We start from the raw sequence: 16,402 nt of genomic DNA, 5'->3' as shown, positions 1-16,402 counted from the left end.
CTTGCGTAATAAAATTATAATACCGGAAAACTGTGACAAAATGATAAACTAGATGAACCATATCAGTAATAACTGTACATAAATGAACAGGATGAAGATGATTATTTATTATATACAGTGAGAGGTGTGGTGGCTGTGTTACTGTATTACTCTATTACTGTGTTTCTCTATTACTGTATTACTCTATTACTGTGTTACTCTATTACTGTGTTACTCTATTAATCTGTTACTGTATTACTGTTACTGTGTTACTCTATTACTGTATTACTGTTACTGTATCACTGTGTTACTCTATCACTGTATTACTGTTTTACTGTATTACTCTATTTTTGTATAACTCGCCGTCTCATGCAGTCACATGTTGTCATATTTTGCAGATGTGCTGTTATGAGGATAATTTATAAGAATTTTTTTAGATTGAGGGAGAATTTCAAAAATTGTAAGTATGCTGTGATATGGACAACGCTCTCAGTCAGCACACGGTCTTCTCTCTCTGGGCAGACAGACTGTGTCTGCCCATTTCTACAGCCCGACTGCTCACTGAACCTTCACTCGTCTGTGATGTGGATCTCTAATGGTGTAGAGGGGCTTGATATATTTGTCCTTTAGAGTTCTGGTGTCAGTGTCCCAGTATTTCATAAGCTTCTGTGCTTTGTGTTCGATAACTCTGATTGGACTTTGGTCAGCAGTGGTGCGATGAGGCCACGGGGTGTTAGAGGTCAGAAGGTTAGCTCCACAAAGTACAGTAGGACACAGACTGCAGTCAAATCAGAGCAGGAACACAGCAAACAAGGACAATGATCTTGGAATGGCCAGCAGACAAAGGATAGTCAAATACACCAACGTAGAAGAAGACTGCAGGTTGAAAGGGGGGTTAGTACTGGACAGGGAAGTGGAGAGGTAGTACAGAACTGGGAGGGGTTAGTACATCAGGGACACCACAGGTGCACATGTGTCCTCCAGCTAACGGACAGTGTTCATGATAACACTGATGTCTGTTCAATCACCACAGTCTCCACCCGAATCCCACACCACTAATACCACTAATCCCCAGTGGTACTGTGTGTGTGTGTGTGTGTGTGTGTGTGTGTGTGTGTGTGTGTGTAGGCATTTGTTGGCACACCAAAGAAAACAAGTACAAATGTTGCCATTGCATATAGGTTACAGACTAAAGAACGTGCAGAAAAACAATAAAACAACGTGGAAACGTCTGGAGGCGCTGAGCGGAGTCTACCGGTGTCGCCAGGCTCACACCGTGTGACCTACTTTTCAACTGGCTGTCTCGGGTGGAGGAGGAGGAGATAGAGGAGGTGTTCGCCCCCCACACGCATCGCTGCCATGCACACTGAACATTCCTGGCCTTCTCCCCCATTTTCTGTGGAATGCACTATGAGGAATGGCTGTCCAGATATGTGAAATCCATCATTCGTGCTGCACCAGAAGCCCCAGGCTTGTTACAGGAGACATTATTCCTCTTCCTGCCTTAAAAAACAGTGCTGTGCCCATTCTCACCTTTTCTTTCAGTCTGTAAATGGCTGTTTATCAGAAATCACAAGAATGTGACCAATAAGTCAATTTAATGCTGGGTCTCTTCATGCATTTGATGAATAGAGGATGAAATGAAATGCAGGAAATGTGACAACTTTTATCTGACACACTTTAAACCACCACCAGATTGCAGATATCTTGTCATTTACACACAAACAGCCTCTTATAAACCACTGACTAACATTCATCAACAGAATTAGGGTGTGAACGCGCTTGGTTGGCCTCGTGCACGACAGTGACCAAAGGTTCCCCAATAAGCAGTGCGTAAGTACGAATACCGTAAGACATTTTGCACAACTGTTTCCTTTACAAGACTAAATATGACAATACTGGCAGCTACACGCGCTATAATCGGGTCTGTGATTCAGACTGACGTGTACACGTTACATGTACACATGCAATGCCCATTTGCTTCACGTAGATCTACAACACGTTTTAGGGGCATTTAAATACCGTTTCAAACACCGTTATTATTGCAAGGACCGTCACAACAGACTTTATCTTGTGTTTATCGTCGTCATTCTTCGGGGGTTAGACAATGCCTGGAAACTGCGCGCGCGCATTCAGTTTAGTCCCGGTGGCCGCGATTTATAAATTCATGCAAAACACATCTGTCAGCTTTATTGTTGAACAAGCTTCCGTTTCCCCGTCAGCTAATCAGCTTGCTATATCCTGTAACGGCATGGGACTAGGAACTATTCTTTCACCAGATTTCTGTCCCGAATCTCGATTCGTCCATGACGTTGTTAATTTAAACACAAATATTTCGTTAGCCTAGAACTTGATATTTTCTTTTTTAAAGTTGGTTCATGCGTCACTCAAATTCCACAATTTTCTCATTAGTTTCTATGTAAACATTAGGCATAATGGTTTGTCTATACGACCACACATTACCTGGTTACATTCAATCACAGACTACTTAACGTTACCTGGTTACAATCAACCACAGATTAATGTTACCTGGTTACACTCAATCAGACTACTTAATGTTACCTGGTTACGTTAATCACAGACTACTTAACGTTACCTGGTTACGTTTAATCACAGACTACTTCACGTTACCAGATTACATTCAACCACAGACTACCTGGTTACATTCAACCACAGACTACTTAACGTTACCTGGTTACATTCAACCACAGACTACTTAACGTTACCTGATTACATTCAATCACAGACTACTTAACGTTACCTGGTTACATTCAATCACAGATTACTTAACGTTACCTGGTTACGTTCAATCACATACTACATAACGTTACCTGGTTACTTTCAACCAGACTACTTAACGTTACCAGATTACAGTCAACCACAGACTACATAACGTTACCTGGTTACTTTCAACCAGACTACTTAACGTTACCAGATTACATTCAACCACAGACTACTTAACGTTACCTGGTTACATTAATCACAGACTACATAACGTTACCTGGTTACATTAATCACAGACTACTTAACGTTACCTGGTTACATTAATCACAGACTAATTAACGTTACCTGGTTACATTAATCACAGACTGCTTAACGTTACCTGGTTACATTAATCACAGACTACATAACGTTACCTGGTTACATTAATCACAGACTACTTAACGTTACCTGGTTACGCTCGAAGTTTTCCTTCTCAACTTCCAAACTGTTGGCACCACCAGAGCGGCGACTCAGTACTTTTGGGATTGGATTTGGGACTTGCTGAATTGAACTCTTCATTCGATCCATTTAGATGATATTCCAACGTGCCCGATCACTGGGAGCTCTGGCTACGTAGTACAGATGAATGTATCACACAAACAAGCAGAGAAAGAGTTGGCACGAGTTCCCCGATCCCTCCACGTTATCACTGGAGGTCATTTTCTGTGTCCACCGCCCAAGAGTCCGAAGATATCCGCGTGGTCGTGCACGTGCACAGGACGAAACTCGGTGATTATTCTCAGTTCACTAAACATCTACCACCACGTAAATAAAGATATACAGGATAATAGAAATGAGAGAATACCCAACGCTTCTTGACGAAATAAAGCCCAGAGACAGCAACATTCCAAGACTCCGCCCAGTGTCGTCAGTGATTGGATGAAGATTATTCGCACACGCCCACGAAAATCATGTTCGCTGTTTGGTGAGCGCGTGTTCTGATACGTCTGTCCTTTCATGAGGGTCGGCAGCTCGACATTTCTGTCTTATATAAAACACAGACTTTGTTTAGATTTTACACCCGAGCTAATCTAAATTCTTGTTTTATAGACCAAAATATAAAGTAAAACTCGACAAAATGTTCTGATAAGGAGCTACATGCAAACGGATTACAAGTGTGTTAACTTTGTATGTAAAACAAAATGATGCACAACAGATTTTGTGTCGATGAGCAATTAATCTTCATCTCGCCCCTAACTGCTATTGTACCTAAATATAGTGGCTTGTGTGGGTAATAAACAACAGCTAAAAGCTATCTCTAGCTCGCCCCCTCTCTCTTTCTCTCTCTCTAACAATATAGAAATAATTTAGAAATAGAAACACCGAGGGAAAACTATTAGCCAAAATGAAATGGTGCATCAGTGATGCTGCAGCTCAAACAGCAGGACCAGCACACAGGACCGCGAGATCCATGAATTTACAAGCGCTGCAAAATATAAGCATGATGCAAATACTTAAAAAACATGATACTTTATAAAAGTTTGGTGGAATGGTATTCTCAGCGGTATAAAAATGGCTACAGTAATTCTGGATTTGGACCCACACACTAATGGCACCTGTAGTAGTATGAGTAGGTTTGTGTGTACACAAAACACATCACCGCGCTTCTCCTTGGGCTCTGTGAAGTAAGGGCGTCAAATATATTACAATGATTTGTAAATCTATTGAAAGTTCCATGTAGGCTATATGGTTATTACAACGTGAATGGTTATTTCAACGTATAAATAATTTCTCTCCTTCGTTACGAATATGGCGCCCTCTAGTGGCATTGAAACACCTTGGACTACGTGGACTACGTTCGAAGTTAATGGCCTTGTGCACCATGTGTGAGAGAAGTTTGTGCGTTGTCACTACTGCGCTCTTCTGTACTAAAGCTGATGTAATTCCTCGAGATCTGTTGGAGCCGCTTATGGGTGACAGCCCATGTATATAGGGGGCTATATACATATACCCCCTGACTTCTGATGTTTCTACATTCTCAAAGCTGCTCTTAATGCAATGCTCTTAAACAGATATAAGCTGATAATAACCAGTACTCACTGACCCTGGTATCCCCACCAAAAATATATGAAATATTCAAATATGAAATATTTGACATTTTCTTTATTTATTCTTTTAAATTTGTAAGTTATTTAAGAGCAAAATTAATTTAAATATTTTTATTTCTTTCTCTCCAATTAATGATTACCTGGGACGGTTCTCGTGTGACGGTTTCCACGCCAAGGAATCACAAACTTGCGTAAAATACGCAAATCCCGCGAGATGCGCAGCTCCGCCGCGAGACCTCCGCGTTAAAAATACGCAAATCCCGCGAGATGTGCAGCTCCGCCGCGAGACCTCCACATTACAGTGTGCGACAGAGACAGGCAAGATGGCGGCGCAGGAGAGCCCAGCAGCGCAGCGGTCCACCGTGAGCAACGGCGAGGTGAGACCCGTGATACACACACACCACACCGGCCGCGCCGCTACAGAATCCTCCTTCCTACTTGTTCTGTGTGTCTCTTTGGTAAAATCGCGATTCCTCTGTGTTTATGGAGTAACCGAAATTGATGCCGGTCAGAATCACCGGCCCCCCCTGATTCACCAGGCACACAGTAGCCGAGCTAACGTCGCCCCCCGGCGGGCCAGCGCGCTGCCCGGCACCGCGGCGTGTCAGCCGGCTGGGTTAGAGCGGAACACCACGGGTGTCGCGGCCGGCTTCTTCGTGACGGAGGCCCGAGGCGCTCGTGTGACTGGCGGCTCCGCCGTTCGGCCCAGACGGCGACGCGCTTGGACATCAGGTGCTTGGGCGCGCGCGCTTGGACATCAGGTGCTCGGGCGCGCGCGCTTGGACATCAGGCGCTCGAGCGCTGGTTAGCTGTGTTAGCGCGTCCCTGACCTCTGACTAACGGCCACCACTCCGTGTTCCTTTACGGCGGCGTCGGTCTTGTGGATAAATTATTTTTTTGTGCTGGTTAGAGTGATGGCGAACGATAGAGATGATCTATTAACTGTGTAGTGAACTCACTAACGTGGCAGGTGAACAGACGGGTTAATCTGTCCTGTCAGAGGCAGTGATGAGCCTCAGATATTCTGGGATTATTTCTTCCAGTTGGAGATTTTCCCTTATCCTCCTCCACCTAACGTTGACTAACTACACGTTTATTTAATATCTGGATATAATACACGTTTATTTAATATCTGGATAACCCAGATGCTTCAACAGTGTCGCACGTCTCGTCTGAACCCTCAGACTCCGCTGTAGGTCTTCAGTGACCCCACAGGTGGACATGTCGCACACCTAGACCTGATCCAGCCGAGACTCAACTGTGCCAACCTCGTGTGTCCAACATATTACACAATAGGGGGTTTTGTGGTTAATTTAATATCACAAGAATAACCTGGACATGAGCCTTGAAGAAACGTGTGTTTAATCATTAACGTCACGTAGCTTGCAAGCTTCCTTGCTCCTGTTTGATTGGCAGGGCCGTGTAACAGGTGGATGATCATTAATAAACACACAAGTTGTCGCTAGATTGCTCAGTTGCTGCACCTTTTTACTGTCTCGGTGTGCTGAGTTTTTAAGGTACAGGTGTATGGGGGAAATGGTGTAAATCATTGGACAAATGTTGTGACACACTGAGACACCTGGTCCTCTCCCTTGCTGGGGCTCAGATTGGGTCGGTGGCCCTTAAGATCACGTCCAGGGCTGGCTTTCATAAAAGATAGTAAAAATGTTAGTGTTACAGTGAACACTGCCTGTCTCCTTTATGGTGCTCTTAATACTGTGATGAGTTTGGGAAAAGCAGCCCAGGGCACCTTTAAAATCCCTCAGACATTTTAAGGTTATTTCATCTTGATTCTTAGTCTTAAATATTTCAACACTGACATTATTTTTATTTTCTTTATCACCTCTCAGCAGAGGTTTTTTATTAGATATATTACACACTAGTAGTAAGTTTAGGGTACATGGGAAGTCCTCTTTAATTGGATACTGATGATTAGTGGGTGTGTTCTTGTAGTGTTCATGTTTCTAAACCACCAATCATGTAGGAATGTATAGTAAAGGAAAAGGTGATTTAGACTTGACACTCAGATATAATCTCATTTTTATAATTTGTTTTGCAGTATTAAGATCAAGTGTTTGATCAAATTGTTGTTTGTCACTGTATGTTGATTATTATAAACGTGTGATCACTCAGATCTCTGATCACTGTTAAAACAGCCTTAGCTGTCTAGACCTCTCTTGGCTGTCTAGACCTCTCTTGGCTGTCTAGACCTCTCTTGGCTGTCTAGACCTCTCTTGGCTGTCTAGACCTCTCTTGGCTGTCTAGACCTCTCTTGGCTGTCTAGACCTCTCCTGTCTGTCCAGACCTCCCACACAGGGAGGGTTTGCTTCAGTTTAGATGCTTCACATGTCCACCAAGCTACAATGGTGTCAGTCATGGGTCTTGGCCAGGTTTGGAACACACATGAGGGACCTATGGCCATGAAGAACCCTGCCATTGTCTTCCCACTGCTGGCTTAAGTTCTGAGGCTCCTCATTGGTTGTTCCTGAGCCAGGGGGTGTGTGTTTTAATCAGGTGAGCAGTAATGGGGCGGCGGCTTCGGACCAGGTGGCACGGACCGCTGACACTCCGCCAGACCAACAGCAGCAGCAACAGCAGCAGCAGCAGCCCAACGCCTGGCAGGTCATTAAAGGAGTCCTCTTCAGGTGTGAAGACCCCACACTACACACCTGACCTTCATTGACCCCCACACTACACACCTGACTGTCATTCACCCCCACACTACACACCTGACCTTCATTCACCCCCACACTACACACCTGACCTTCGTTCACCCCAGTACACTCTCAACAACCTCACTGACACTCGGTTGAATTTGTAGGTCGGATTGTAAACAGATGGTGTAAGTGAGGTGATACTCGTGTCCTGAGTGGTGTGTGCTTCCTGGGACACGACGTGGCACACCTTACCCAGCCTGAACTGGGGTCATTCTGAATTAATCATAACCTAAAATCCAGATGCACAACAGAGTTCCAGCACTGTGGCTGTCGTGTCTGTGTTCACCTGTCTTGTGTTCACCTGTCTTGTGTTCACCTGTCTTGTGTTCACCTGAGTGCAGACTGCAACGCTCCAGCCATCTCTAAGCTACTTTTAGGAGCAGTAATTGATGTCAGGGGGTTTGTTCTTTCCAACAGTTGCAGCCCTCCCAGTCACAGAGGACGAGTGTGATGAAGTGTGATGAATTAGCAGCTTTTTTATAACTGCTGCTAATGACCGTCATAGACTTAGTTTTAATATTTTAGCTATTTTCTGCATCCAAAGCAAATTAGTCATTTTTGCTATTTACATGACGGTGTTTTAGGAATATTGAGTATTGAGATTCAGACTGTGGTTTGTTTGTGCTGCAGGATCCTTATCATCTGGGCCATCAGCAGCTGGTTCCGAAGGGGTCCATCAACCCCTGACCCCAGCACACCTGCAGGGGCTCCGCGGCTGCCCAGCCGGAACCTCTTCCCCAAGGACACCCTGATGGTACGAATGACCCCCCCCCCCCAGCTTCACATGCTCCTGAGGCAGGTGCCCATGGGTCTGTGGTATGTGCTTACCTGCCACAGGTGTGTAGGAACCTGGGGAGGAATTAAAATCAGCTGGAATTTCTAGATTCGGTTGAGAGTCTTTGTTGTAAAACGTAGTTTTGCGAACTGAGCTGGTGGTGCACAGGTGAGTTGTGTTTGCTGTGGCACAGGTGAGTTGTGTTTGCTGTGGCACAGGTGAGTTGTGTTTGCTGTGGCACAGGTGAGTTGTGTTTGCTGTGGCACAGGTGTTTGATGACTCTACTAAACACTGTGCCTACCCACCTCTTCTTCCAGGATCTCTACATCTATATCTCTGAGAATGAGGTATTTTCAGACTTCAACAACACGGAAAGCCTGTTCTGGTTCCAGAGGGACCTGATCTACGGCGACTGGACCACAGGAGAGGAAGGCGATGGCTGCTATGGACATTACCTGGAACTGGACACACCTGAGGTGAAGTGTCGGCGAGTCTTCCTGACTCTCAGAAGCTCTTTTCACTCTTGGCAAAACAACAACAAATCATCTTGAAAAATTAGACATAAAATTATTGTGTAAATATTCCCCAGACACATTTCAGATCAGATTTTTTTAAACCTCTATTTCCTCATACAGGTGCAGTGTGTGTGTCGTACTAGAGTGTTTTCTGTAATAAACCTCTGTGTGCTGCAGATAGATCTTGATAACTTTGATGCAGGCCCGTACTAGTAAATGTGGTTTGTTTTAAATGCAGACACTATTAATGATTGTATGGTTGTGGCGTAGAGCGTACAGAAGAATGGCTCTCTGTATATCCACGTGTACTTCACCAAGAGCGGTTTCCACCCGGACCCCAAGCGCAAAGGCCAGTACCGCAGGCTCGCCACGGTCTACGCCAGTCGAAGTAAGTGTCCTCCTGTGTTTGTGTCCAGCGGTACCACACACGTTTAGTCCTGAGTCCGACTTCACGCCTTCTCCTTCCGTCTCCCTACTGTGACAGTGCTGAACAAGTTCAAAAGGAGGAAGTTCCTCAAGACCAAGAACCTGCTGACGGGAGTGACCGAGGCAGATCCTGAGATGATTAAGGTCAGTTTGGTGTTGTGCCTCACCAGTAGAGCAGAGTGGAACCAGCTGATTGGACTCACCGCACCCCCAGATGAGCTACGTTCTCTTGAGGCTTCGGGGGTCTACTGAGCAAATAGCCTTGTGTAACTGTCTTGGCATTTCCTGTGAAGGCCACATGTAAATAATAAGCACTAGTGAGTTTGTTGAATGGTGTTTTTGTGTGTTAGCGGGCGGAGAGTCATGGTCCAGTGGAGATCATATCTCACTGGCACCCCAACCTAACTATCAACATGGTGGATGATCACACGGCCTGGGTGAAGGGCTCTGTGCCTCCACCCCTGGATCAGCGTGAGTACTCCATCACGTCCGTCATCGCTGCTCTTGGGTCTTACTGACTCCCATTAGTGTGAGTAGTTCAGTCCTCACACTGAGAGCTCTCGCCTGACTCGGTGCCCTCTGCCCTGTTGGTCTCTGCTCTCCGCCCGTTTCTCCACCTCTCAGATGTGAAGTTTGATGCGGTCAGTGGCGACTACTACCCCATCGTGTACTTCAACGACTACTGGAACCTGCAGAAGGATTATTACCCCGTGAACGAGACCCTGGAGAAACTGCCCCTGCGACTCTCTTTCTGCCCCCTGTCCCTGTGGCGCTGGCAGCTGTACGCCGCCCAGAGCGCTCGCTCTCCCTGGAACTTCCTGGGCGAAGACACGTACGAGCAGTCCGACGAGGACCAGGACTCTGTGAAGGTCAGGACTCGCGCTGGAGTTAGAACTGAATTCCTGCTCTAGAGTTCTGTCTACTTAACAGAACTGTGGTGGGCAAGGAGACGTCTAGACCTTCTGGACGTTTGATGCTGTTGTGTTTGATCAACTTCCTTGTGAGCGTGCCACACCAAGGCTGTGTGTGTGAAATGTCTTACTCAACAGGTAGCTTTGCTGGAGACCAACCCATACCTTCTGGGTCTCACTATCGTCGTCTCCATTGTCCATAGTGTATTTGAGTTCTTGGCCTTCAAGAATGGTGAGTTTTATGAGTTCTCAGTACACGTGCATAATTAAGACATGAGGAGTGTAATTCCAGGAAATTAACGTGTGTGTGTGTTCATGATCTCGTGTCCTCTCAGACATCCAGTTCTGGAACAGTCGTCAGTCTCTGGAGGGTCTGTCGGTCCGCTCCATCATCTTCGGCGTGTTCCAGTCACTGGTGGTTCTCCTCTACATCCTGGACAACGAGACGAACTTCGTAGTGCAGGTCAGCGTCTTCATCGGGCTGCTCATCGACTTCTGGAAGATCACCAAGGTCATGGATGTCAAGGTAAGACGCCACTGCTCAACCGTTCACCCCGCACTCAGGACTCCTTTACTTAACCCTTGACCCTTTGACCCCACCGCACTGAGGACTCCTTTACTTAACCCTTGACCCTTTGACACCCCCCCCATCTTGGATCCTCTCAGCTGGACAGGGAGAACAAGATTGCAGGAGTATTTCCACGATTGGTCTTCAAGGACAAGTCCACGTATGTCGAATCCTCGACCAAGATCTACGATGACGTGAGTGCTCGTGTGTTTGAGTGTGTTTGTGACTGTTCCACTGCACATGTGAACGCTCCACTGAGATGTTCTGTGTTCTGCTCTCCATCTAGATGGCCTTTAAGTACCTGTCCTGGCTGCTCTATCCGCTCTTTGGCTGTTATGCTGTTTACAGCTTACTCTATGTAGAACACAAAGGCTGGTACTCATGGGTGCTCAGTATGCTCTATGGCTTCCTGTTAACCTTCGGTGAGTGTAGATTTTTCTGCTTCTTCAGAGCACACACGTGTCTTAACAGCTGTACAGCACTTTCAACAGACATCATGTGTGGACGGGAGGATGTAAATTAATCCCACAGTTTCTTACAGTGGAGAAGGAGGGTAGGAACTCCTCAGAGCTCAGTCCAACCACTTCCTGGGGTTGTCGCAGGTTAGGGTCTGTGTCTACTTTAGCCAGCAGCATGTAGTCAAATGCACTCATCTAGTCACAGCAGAGAGAGGAAGCCCCCCCCCCCCTCCATACTAGCTAATCACTGCCAAGGTGGATGGCATTAGTAAATCACTGCAGAAATGGGCTGTGTGTTTGGCATTTCTACTTCATTGTGACCTTTTGGACAGCACTTTGACCAAAAATGCTAAAAATGTATTTGGTATGTTGTCGTAGGTCATTTTTCTGCAATCGCATGCGTTAACATAGCTCACTGTATAACTAACGTTTGCTCGTTAGTTGTCTTGCTCGTTGGATGAAATGGTTGTAGAACAAATGATTGTTGGTTGATGCCTTAAAGTGTCCCCACACCGCCTCCATGATCAGGTGGGTTGGCCAGGGCTTACCTACTGTTCATTAGAATTAGAAACTGAGGGGGTGAAGCGTATCCCGGGTGGCTGGCTCGTGTAATTAGTCTGGTCACTCAATCTTCCTTAAGTATCTGTTTTGTTAGTTTTTGTTTGACTAGGCTTAGCTTGTCACTTGAACACTTTTTTTAATCTAGTGTCTGCTTGTCCTTTCTGTAGGTTTCATCACCATGACACCTCAGCTCTTCATTAACTACAAGATGAAATCAGTGGCTCATCTTCCGTGGAGAATGCTCACCTATAAGGCCCTGAATACCTTCATCGACGACCTGTTTGCCTTCGTGATCAGAATGCCCATGATGTACAGAATAGGCTGTCTTCGAGATGGTGTGTGTGGACTTTAACTGGACCACTAGGTTCTCACTCTAGTACACTCTAGTACAGACTCTCTCTGGTGTTACACTCTCTGGTACAGACTCACTCTGGTACAGACTCACTCTGGCGGTACACTCTCTGGTACAGACTCACTGTAGTACAGACTCTGGTACAGAGACTCTCTGGCGGTACACTAGTACAGACTCTAGCGGTACACTCTAGTACAGACTCACTCTGGTACAGACTCTGGCGGTACACTCTAGTACAGACTCTGGTACAGACTCTCTGGCGGTACACTCTAGTACAGACTCTGGTACAGACTCTCTCTGGCGGTACACTCTAGTACAGACTCTGGTACAGACTCTCTCTGGCGGTACACTCTAGTACAGACTCTGGTACAGACTCTCTCTGGCGGTACACTCTAGTACAGACTCTGGCGGTACACTCTAGTACAGACTCTGGCGGTACACTCTAGTACAGACTCTGGTGGGACACTCTAGTACAGACTCATTCTAGTACAGACTCTCTAGATCAGGTATCACCAAATGGCGGACCGCGGTCCGGATCCGGACCCGAACGCCGTCCTGTCCGGACCCAATTACATTCCTGATTAACTGGATACGGACCCAAATGCCAAAAAAATTTTAACGGGAGACTATATTTTAAACCGGAGACGAGTGTTACGTTCACCACCCATTTGAGTGTTACGTTGCCCCCCCCCCCCCCCCCATTCTAGTACTCATTCTAGTACAGACTCTCTGGAAGTACCCTCTAGTACATAGTCATTCTAGTACAGACTCTCTGGATGTACCCTCTAGTACAGACTCATTCTAGTACAGACTCTGGCGGTACACTTGAAGTCAGTGTTAGATGGTAGTGATGGTGCTGCAGATGTCCTAACCAGTCTGGATTGTCTGGTGTAATGGTTGGTCTGGTTTCTTCTCCAGATGTGGTGTTCTTCATCTACCTGTATCAGAGGTGGATCTACAGAGTGGACCCCAATCGTGTCAATGAGTTTGGCACCAGTGGACTGGAGCACAGTGAGGAGAACTCTGGCCCGGGGGCAGCAGGAGAGACGCTCACACCTGCCGCCATCACAGATAAACCAGAGGACGAGAAGAAGAACGATTAACCTGCTCCTCCATCCTCCTGGCTGAAGGAGATGTAGTTAGGCTTCTTCAGGGCTGAGTTCATGTCTGCTAGTCAGGGATGGGAACTGGAATAATGATATTGTGTAAAGGACACTGCAAGAAATTTCTGTTCAACTTTTCTCTTTTTGTATGGGATCTGCAGAAACACACACAACCCATTTAATGTAAACTTGCTAATATTTTTCAGTCTCCCATATCTTGCAGTCAAGGTGAAGTAAAGAAATGTGGTGTACTGTATTGTGTATTTCTGGTCAGCACTACTGTTGTGAAGGTCTAGGGGGTGAGAAGCAGACGTGTGTGTGTGTGTGTGTGTGTGTGTGTGTGTGTGTGTGTGTGTGTGTGTGTGGATGGGCCATTGCAGTATGTATCTCTATTTCATAAGATGGGAGACTGAGACACCAAGTGCAATCTTGCGTCTTTTCTGATTTTCCTCTGCGGATTCCTTTGTTTTCTCATTCCATGTGTAAGTTGTGTGTACCAGGATGAGTAGAGTGGGCAGCGGTGTGTGTGTGTGTGTGTGTGTGTGTGTGTGAACTGAAGGGGTGATCCTGAGTGCTGTGGCTCCAGTGTGCGCACACACACACCCCAACGCACCGGGGTCTCCTCCGTGTTTTGTTCTGTTTTGTTTATGGTTGATGTTTCAAACATGACCAAAAAACAGCCTTGTAGGTATTAATATAATATATTAATATTATTAATAATGGTGATTATAATCGGGTTTATTTTGTACATCCCAAAACTACAGTCTCAGCTTGTAAAACTTGTGCAGCTTGTTCAGACTGTCTAGCAATAGCTTCAGTGCCCGCCTCCTGGCAGAAGACTCCGCCCACTCTTCAGGCAGCCCACCGTACACTTTAAAGCGGGTCGTGTCCAGTGTAGACGCACAGGCTGATGAACGCAAGGCTTCCGTGGTGTTGTGTGAGTGGAACAAAAAGCCTAGGGTTGTGGTTTTTTTGTTTGTATGTTTCTTTAGCCAAAAATCTAAATTGACTGGGCTTTTATTTTGGTACATTAAACATTGATTCACTCATGTTTGTAGTAAAGCGTAAGTGCAGTTTAAAGATTTTATTCAGAGCTTGGTTGTGTTCATTTTATTTTGATTACTGCGCTGTCAATGGGAATGTAATGGGACTGACTAGAGCTTAAGTTTTACAGAATAATATCTAATATTGTAGAGTTCCGGTCCAGTGGAAGGTGTCAGGCTGGACATGTAAGGGTTGTGTTCAGAGTTGTCTTATTTTAAGCAAAGTACTTTTCCCCTTCTAGTGAGAAAGCTGTACCTGGTCAAATTGGTGAAGTGGTGGCTTTTGTCCTCAAGAGGGCGCTGTAGTACAAGAGATGAACATGTTAACATGGCTTTCACATTGGGCCGCATCAAATGAGTAAGATCTATACTGAGAAGTTTAATTATTCAGAAAGAACAATCATTGTTCAATGATAAATTTTAATCAAATCCATTTGAAATATTAAAATGCATAAGCATAGTTATTTTCTCACCACGTATTTACAATTACATACAAATTACAAAAATATACGATCACGTTAAGACAACCAAGGAGCAGTTCACGAAATGTTGGATAATTCCGCTAGGAGCTGATCCGCGGTGGGCCGGAGGCTCGGTTCTGCACTCCAGCAGCGGGTGAGCAGGTCGCTAAAGGCTCGGCCCGGTGCGGAGGTGTGGAACACGTCCCGGTTGAGGGCCGGTCGGAGGTTATAGGCCACCACGGCGTACACCACCTGCTGCCTGTCGCCCTCGTACGGCACCTCGCGGGTCAGCAGCTGCCACAGCGTCACCCCAAACGAGTAGATGTCAACCAGCGGGGTGACCTTCTCGCCCTTCAGCAGCTCGGGCGCCCGGTGCGTGTAGGTCCCGCCGATCTCGTTCAAGTGGATCGTCCGGTCGTGCTGTGGCTCGATCTTCACCGAACACCCGAAGTCCGCCAGCTTGCACACGCCGTCCTCCGAGAGCAGCACGTTGGCGGGTTTGAGGTCCAGGTGCACGACGCTGTGCGCGTGCAGGTGCTGGAGGGCGCACGCGATGTCCCTGGAGTACCGCGCGCACTGGTCCATGCGCGGAGGTTCGGCGTCTCCGTAGATGACCTGCTGCAGGTTGAGGCGGCCCGCAAACTCCATGATGACGGTGCCGATACCGTCGGTGATGGCTCGGTCCACCGGCGGGTGCGTGGTGGCCGCGATCACGCGCACCAGGTTCTTGTGCCGCAGGTGTGCGGAGTTCAGCTCGGCCCAAAAGCTCTGGCGCGACGCCAGTTTGTTTCTGGCGCTCTTCACCCTCTTCACCGCCACCGTCTCGCCGAAGTACCGCGCCTTGAACACCAGCCCGAACCCGCCGGAACCGATGGGCTCCAGGCCCTGCAGCTCGCGCCAGTGCACCACGGACGACCAGAGTCTCCGCGCGGCGCCGCCGCCGCGGAACGCGTGGTCGGGCACGCGCAGGCTCGACCCCACCGCGCACGAGCTGAGCGGGCTGCTGCACGCGCCTAGCCTCGCGCCCAGCTCCCTGCGGAGTAGCCGCGTCACGGGCACGGGAGACGGCATGACTGCGCGCGTGCGCACCGCTGCTGCCCACGCGCGTTTCAAGCGTTTCGGGTTCGCCTCGCCGGAGGTCAGGCCACGTGACCACGTTACGTACGCGTCACGTGACGCCGTATTTAATGGAAAATAACATTCTTCCACAACACGGGAAAATGTTTCTAATCACACATTATCATGGCCAATAGAGCTTTTTTGTGTTGTTATAGTGAAATGGGAAGATTGTTGACATTGCGGTTAAAGAGCTAAAAACACGGTGAAGTTATGTAACAACATAATTAAGGATACATCGATTTAACGCTAAAATCTCTGACATGACGATGTTTAAAAATCTAACACGCCAACATATCGAGTAATTAATGTCTGACAAATGCCATAAAATGTAAATGTAATTACTGTCTGTTTAGATATGAGGCTCCTTCACATCAATACACGTTTTAATGTAACGACACTTGGCTATTTGGAGAGAAGTAACGAAGTAAAAAAACAATAAAATCAAGCACGTCCCCTTCAGCGCGTGAGGGTTCACGTGTTCGTCCCGTCAGCTCGCGCGCTCCTCGCTCACCTGGGCCGAATGCGCGTTGTTATGGCGACGACCGGGGGGGGTTTCCCCAACAGTGACGTAAGGGGATTTCCAGTCGGTCGATTTTCGTCCTT

General features: G+C 46.9%; 3 protein-coding genes across 3 annotated transcripts in view; 1 reads left to right on the top strand and 2 right to left on the bottom strand.

The window, feature by feature from the left end:
* Window positions 1-3,601, bottom strand: part of hip1 (huntingtin interacting protein 1) — a 47,365-nt gene extending 43,764 nt beyond the window's left edge. Inside the window, exon 1 of the mRNA XM_076976427.1 lies at window positions 3,151-3,601. Coding sequence (XP_076832542.1) covers window positions 3,151-3,270 — 120 coding nt within the window. The 5' untranslated portion in view covers window positions 3,271-3,601. The remainder of the gene's footprint in view (window positions 1-3,150) is intronic.
* A 1,411-nt stretch (window positions 3,602-5,012) lies between these two features.
* Window positions 5,013-13,432, top strand: clptm1 (CLPTM1 regulator of GABA type A receptor forward trafficking). Its single transcript, XM_076976416.1, has 14 exons — window positions 5,013-5,167; window positions 7,305-7,435; window positions 8,138-8,261; window positions 8,600-8,758; window positions 9,068-9,185; window positions 9,282-9,367; window positions 9,574-9,694; window positions 9,848-10,092; window positions 10,273-10,366; window positions 10,470-10,660; window positions 10,801-10,896; window positions 10,989-11,124; window positions 11,889-12,056; window positions 12,992-13,432. The coding sequence occupies exons 1-14, from the start codon at window positions 5,114-5,116 to the stop codon at window positions 13,174-13,176; spliced, it is 1,908 nt and encodes a 635-aa protein (XP_076832531.1). The 5' UTR covers window positions 5,013-5,113; the 3' UTR covers window positions 13,177-13,432.
* A 1,187-nt stretch (window positions 13,433-14,619) lies between these two features.
* Window positions 14,620-15,894, bottom strand: mos (v-mos Moloney murine sarcoma viral oncogene homolog). The gene has a single exon (XM_076976421.1). The coding sequence runs from the start codon at window positions 15,749-15,751 to the stop codon at window positions 14,759-14,761; it is 993 nt and encodes a 330-aa protein (XP_076832536.1). The 5' UTR covers window positions 15,752-15,894; the 3' UTR covers window positions 14,620-14,758.
* Between the last annotated feature and the right edge of the window lie 508 nt (window positions 15,895-16,402).

This window comes from Brachyhypopomus gauderio, chromosome 16, assembly GCF_052324685.1.
Source record: "Brachyhypopomus gauderio isolate BG-103 chromosome 16, BGAUD_0.2, whole genome shotgun sequence".
In the NCBI taxonomy this organism is placed as follows: domain Eukaryota; kingdom Metazoa; phylum Chordata; class Actinopteri; order Gymnotiformes; family Hypopomidae; genus Brachyhypopomus; species Brachyhypopomus gauderio.
This window is presented reverse-complemented; position numbering and strand designations above follow the sequence as displayed.

Excerpts from the sequence above, each read along its gene's own strand:
- mos (XM_076976421.1), bottom strand. The coding sequence starts at position 15,751 with ATGCCGTCTCCCGTGCCCGTGACGCGGCTACTCCGCAGGGAGCTGGGC.
- clptm1 (XM_076976416.1), top strand. The coding sequence starts at position 5,114 with ATGGCGGCGCAGGAGAGCCCAGCAGCGCAGCGGTCCACCGTGAGCAAC. Across the intron at positions 7,436-8,137 it reads ATTAAAGGAGTCCTCTTCAG|GATCCTTATCATCTGGGCCA; the intron begins GTGTGAAGACCC and ends TTTGTGCTGCAG. Across the intron at positions 9,186-9,281 it reads CACGGTCTACGCCAGTCGAA|TGCTGAACAAGTTCAAAAGG; the intron begins GTAAGTGTCCTC and ends CTACTGTGACAG.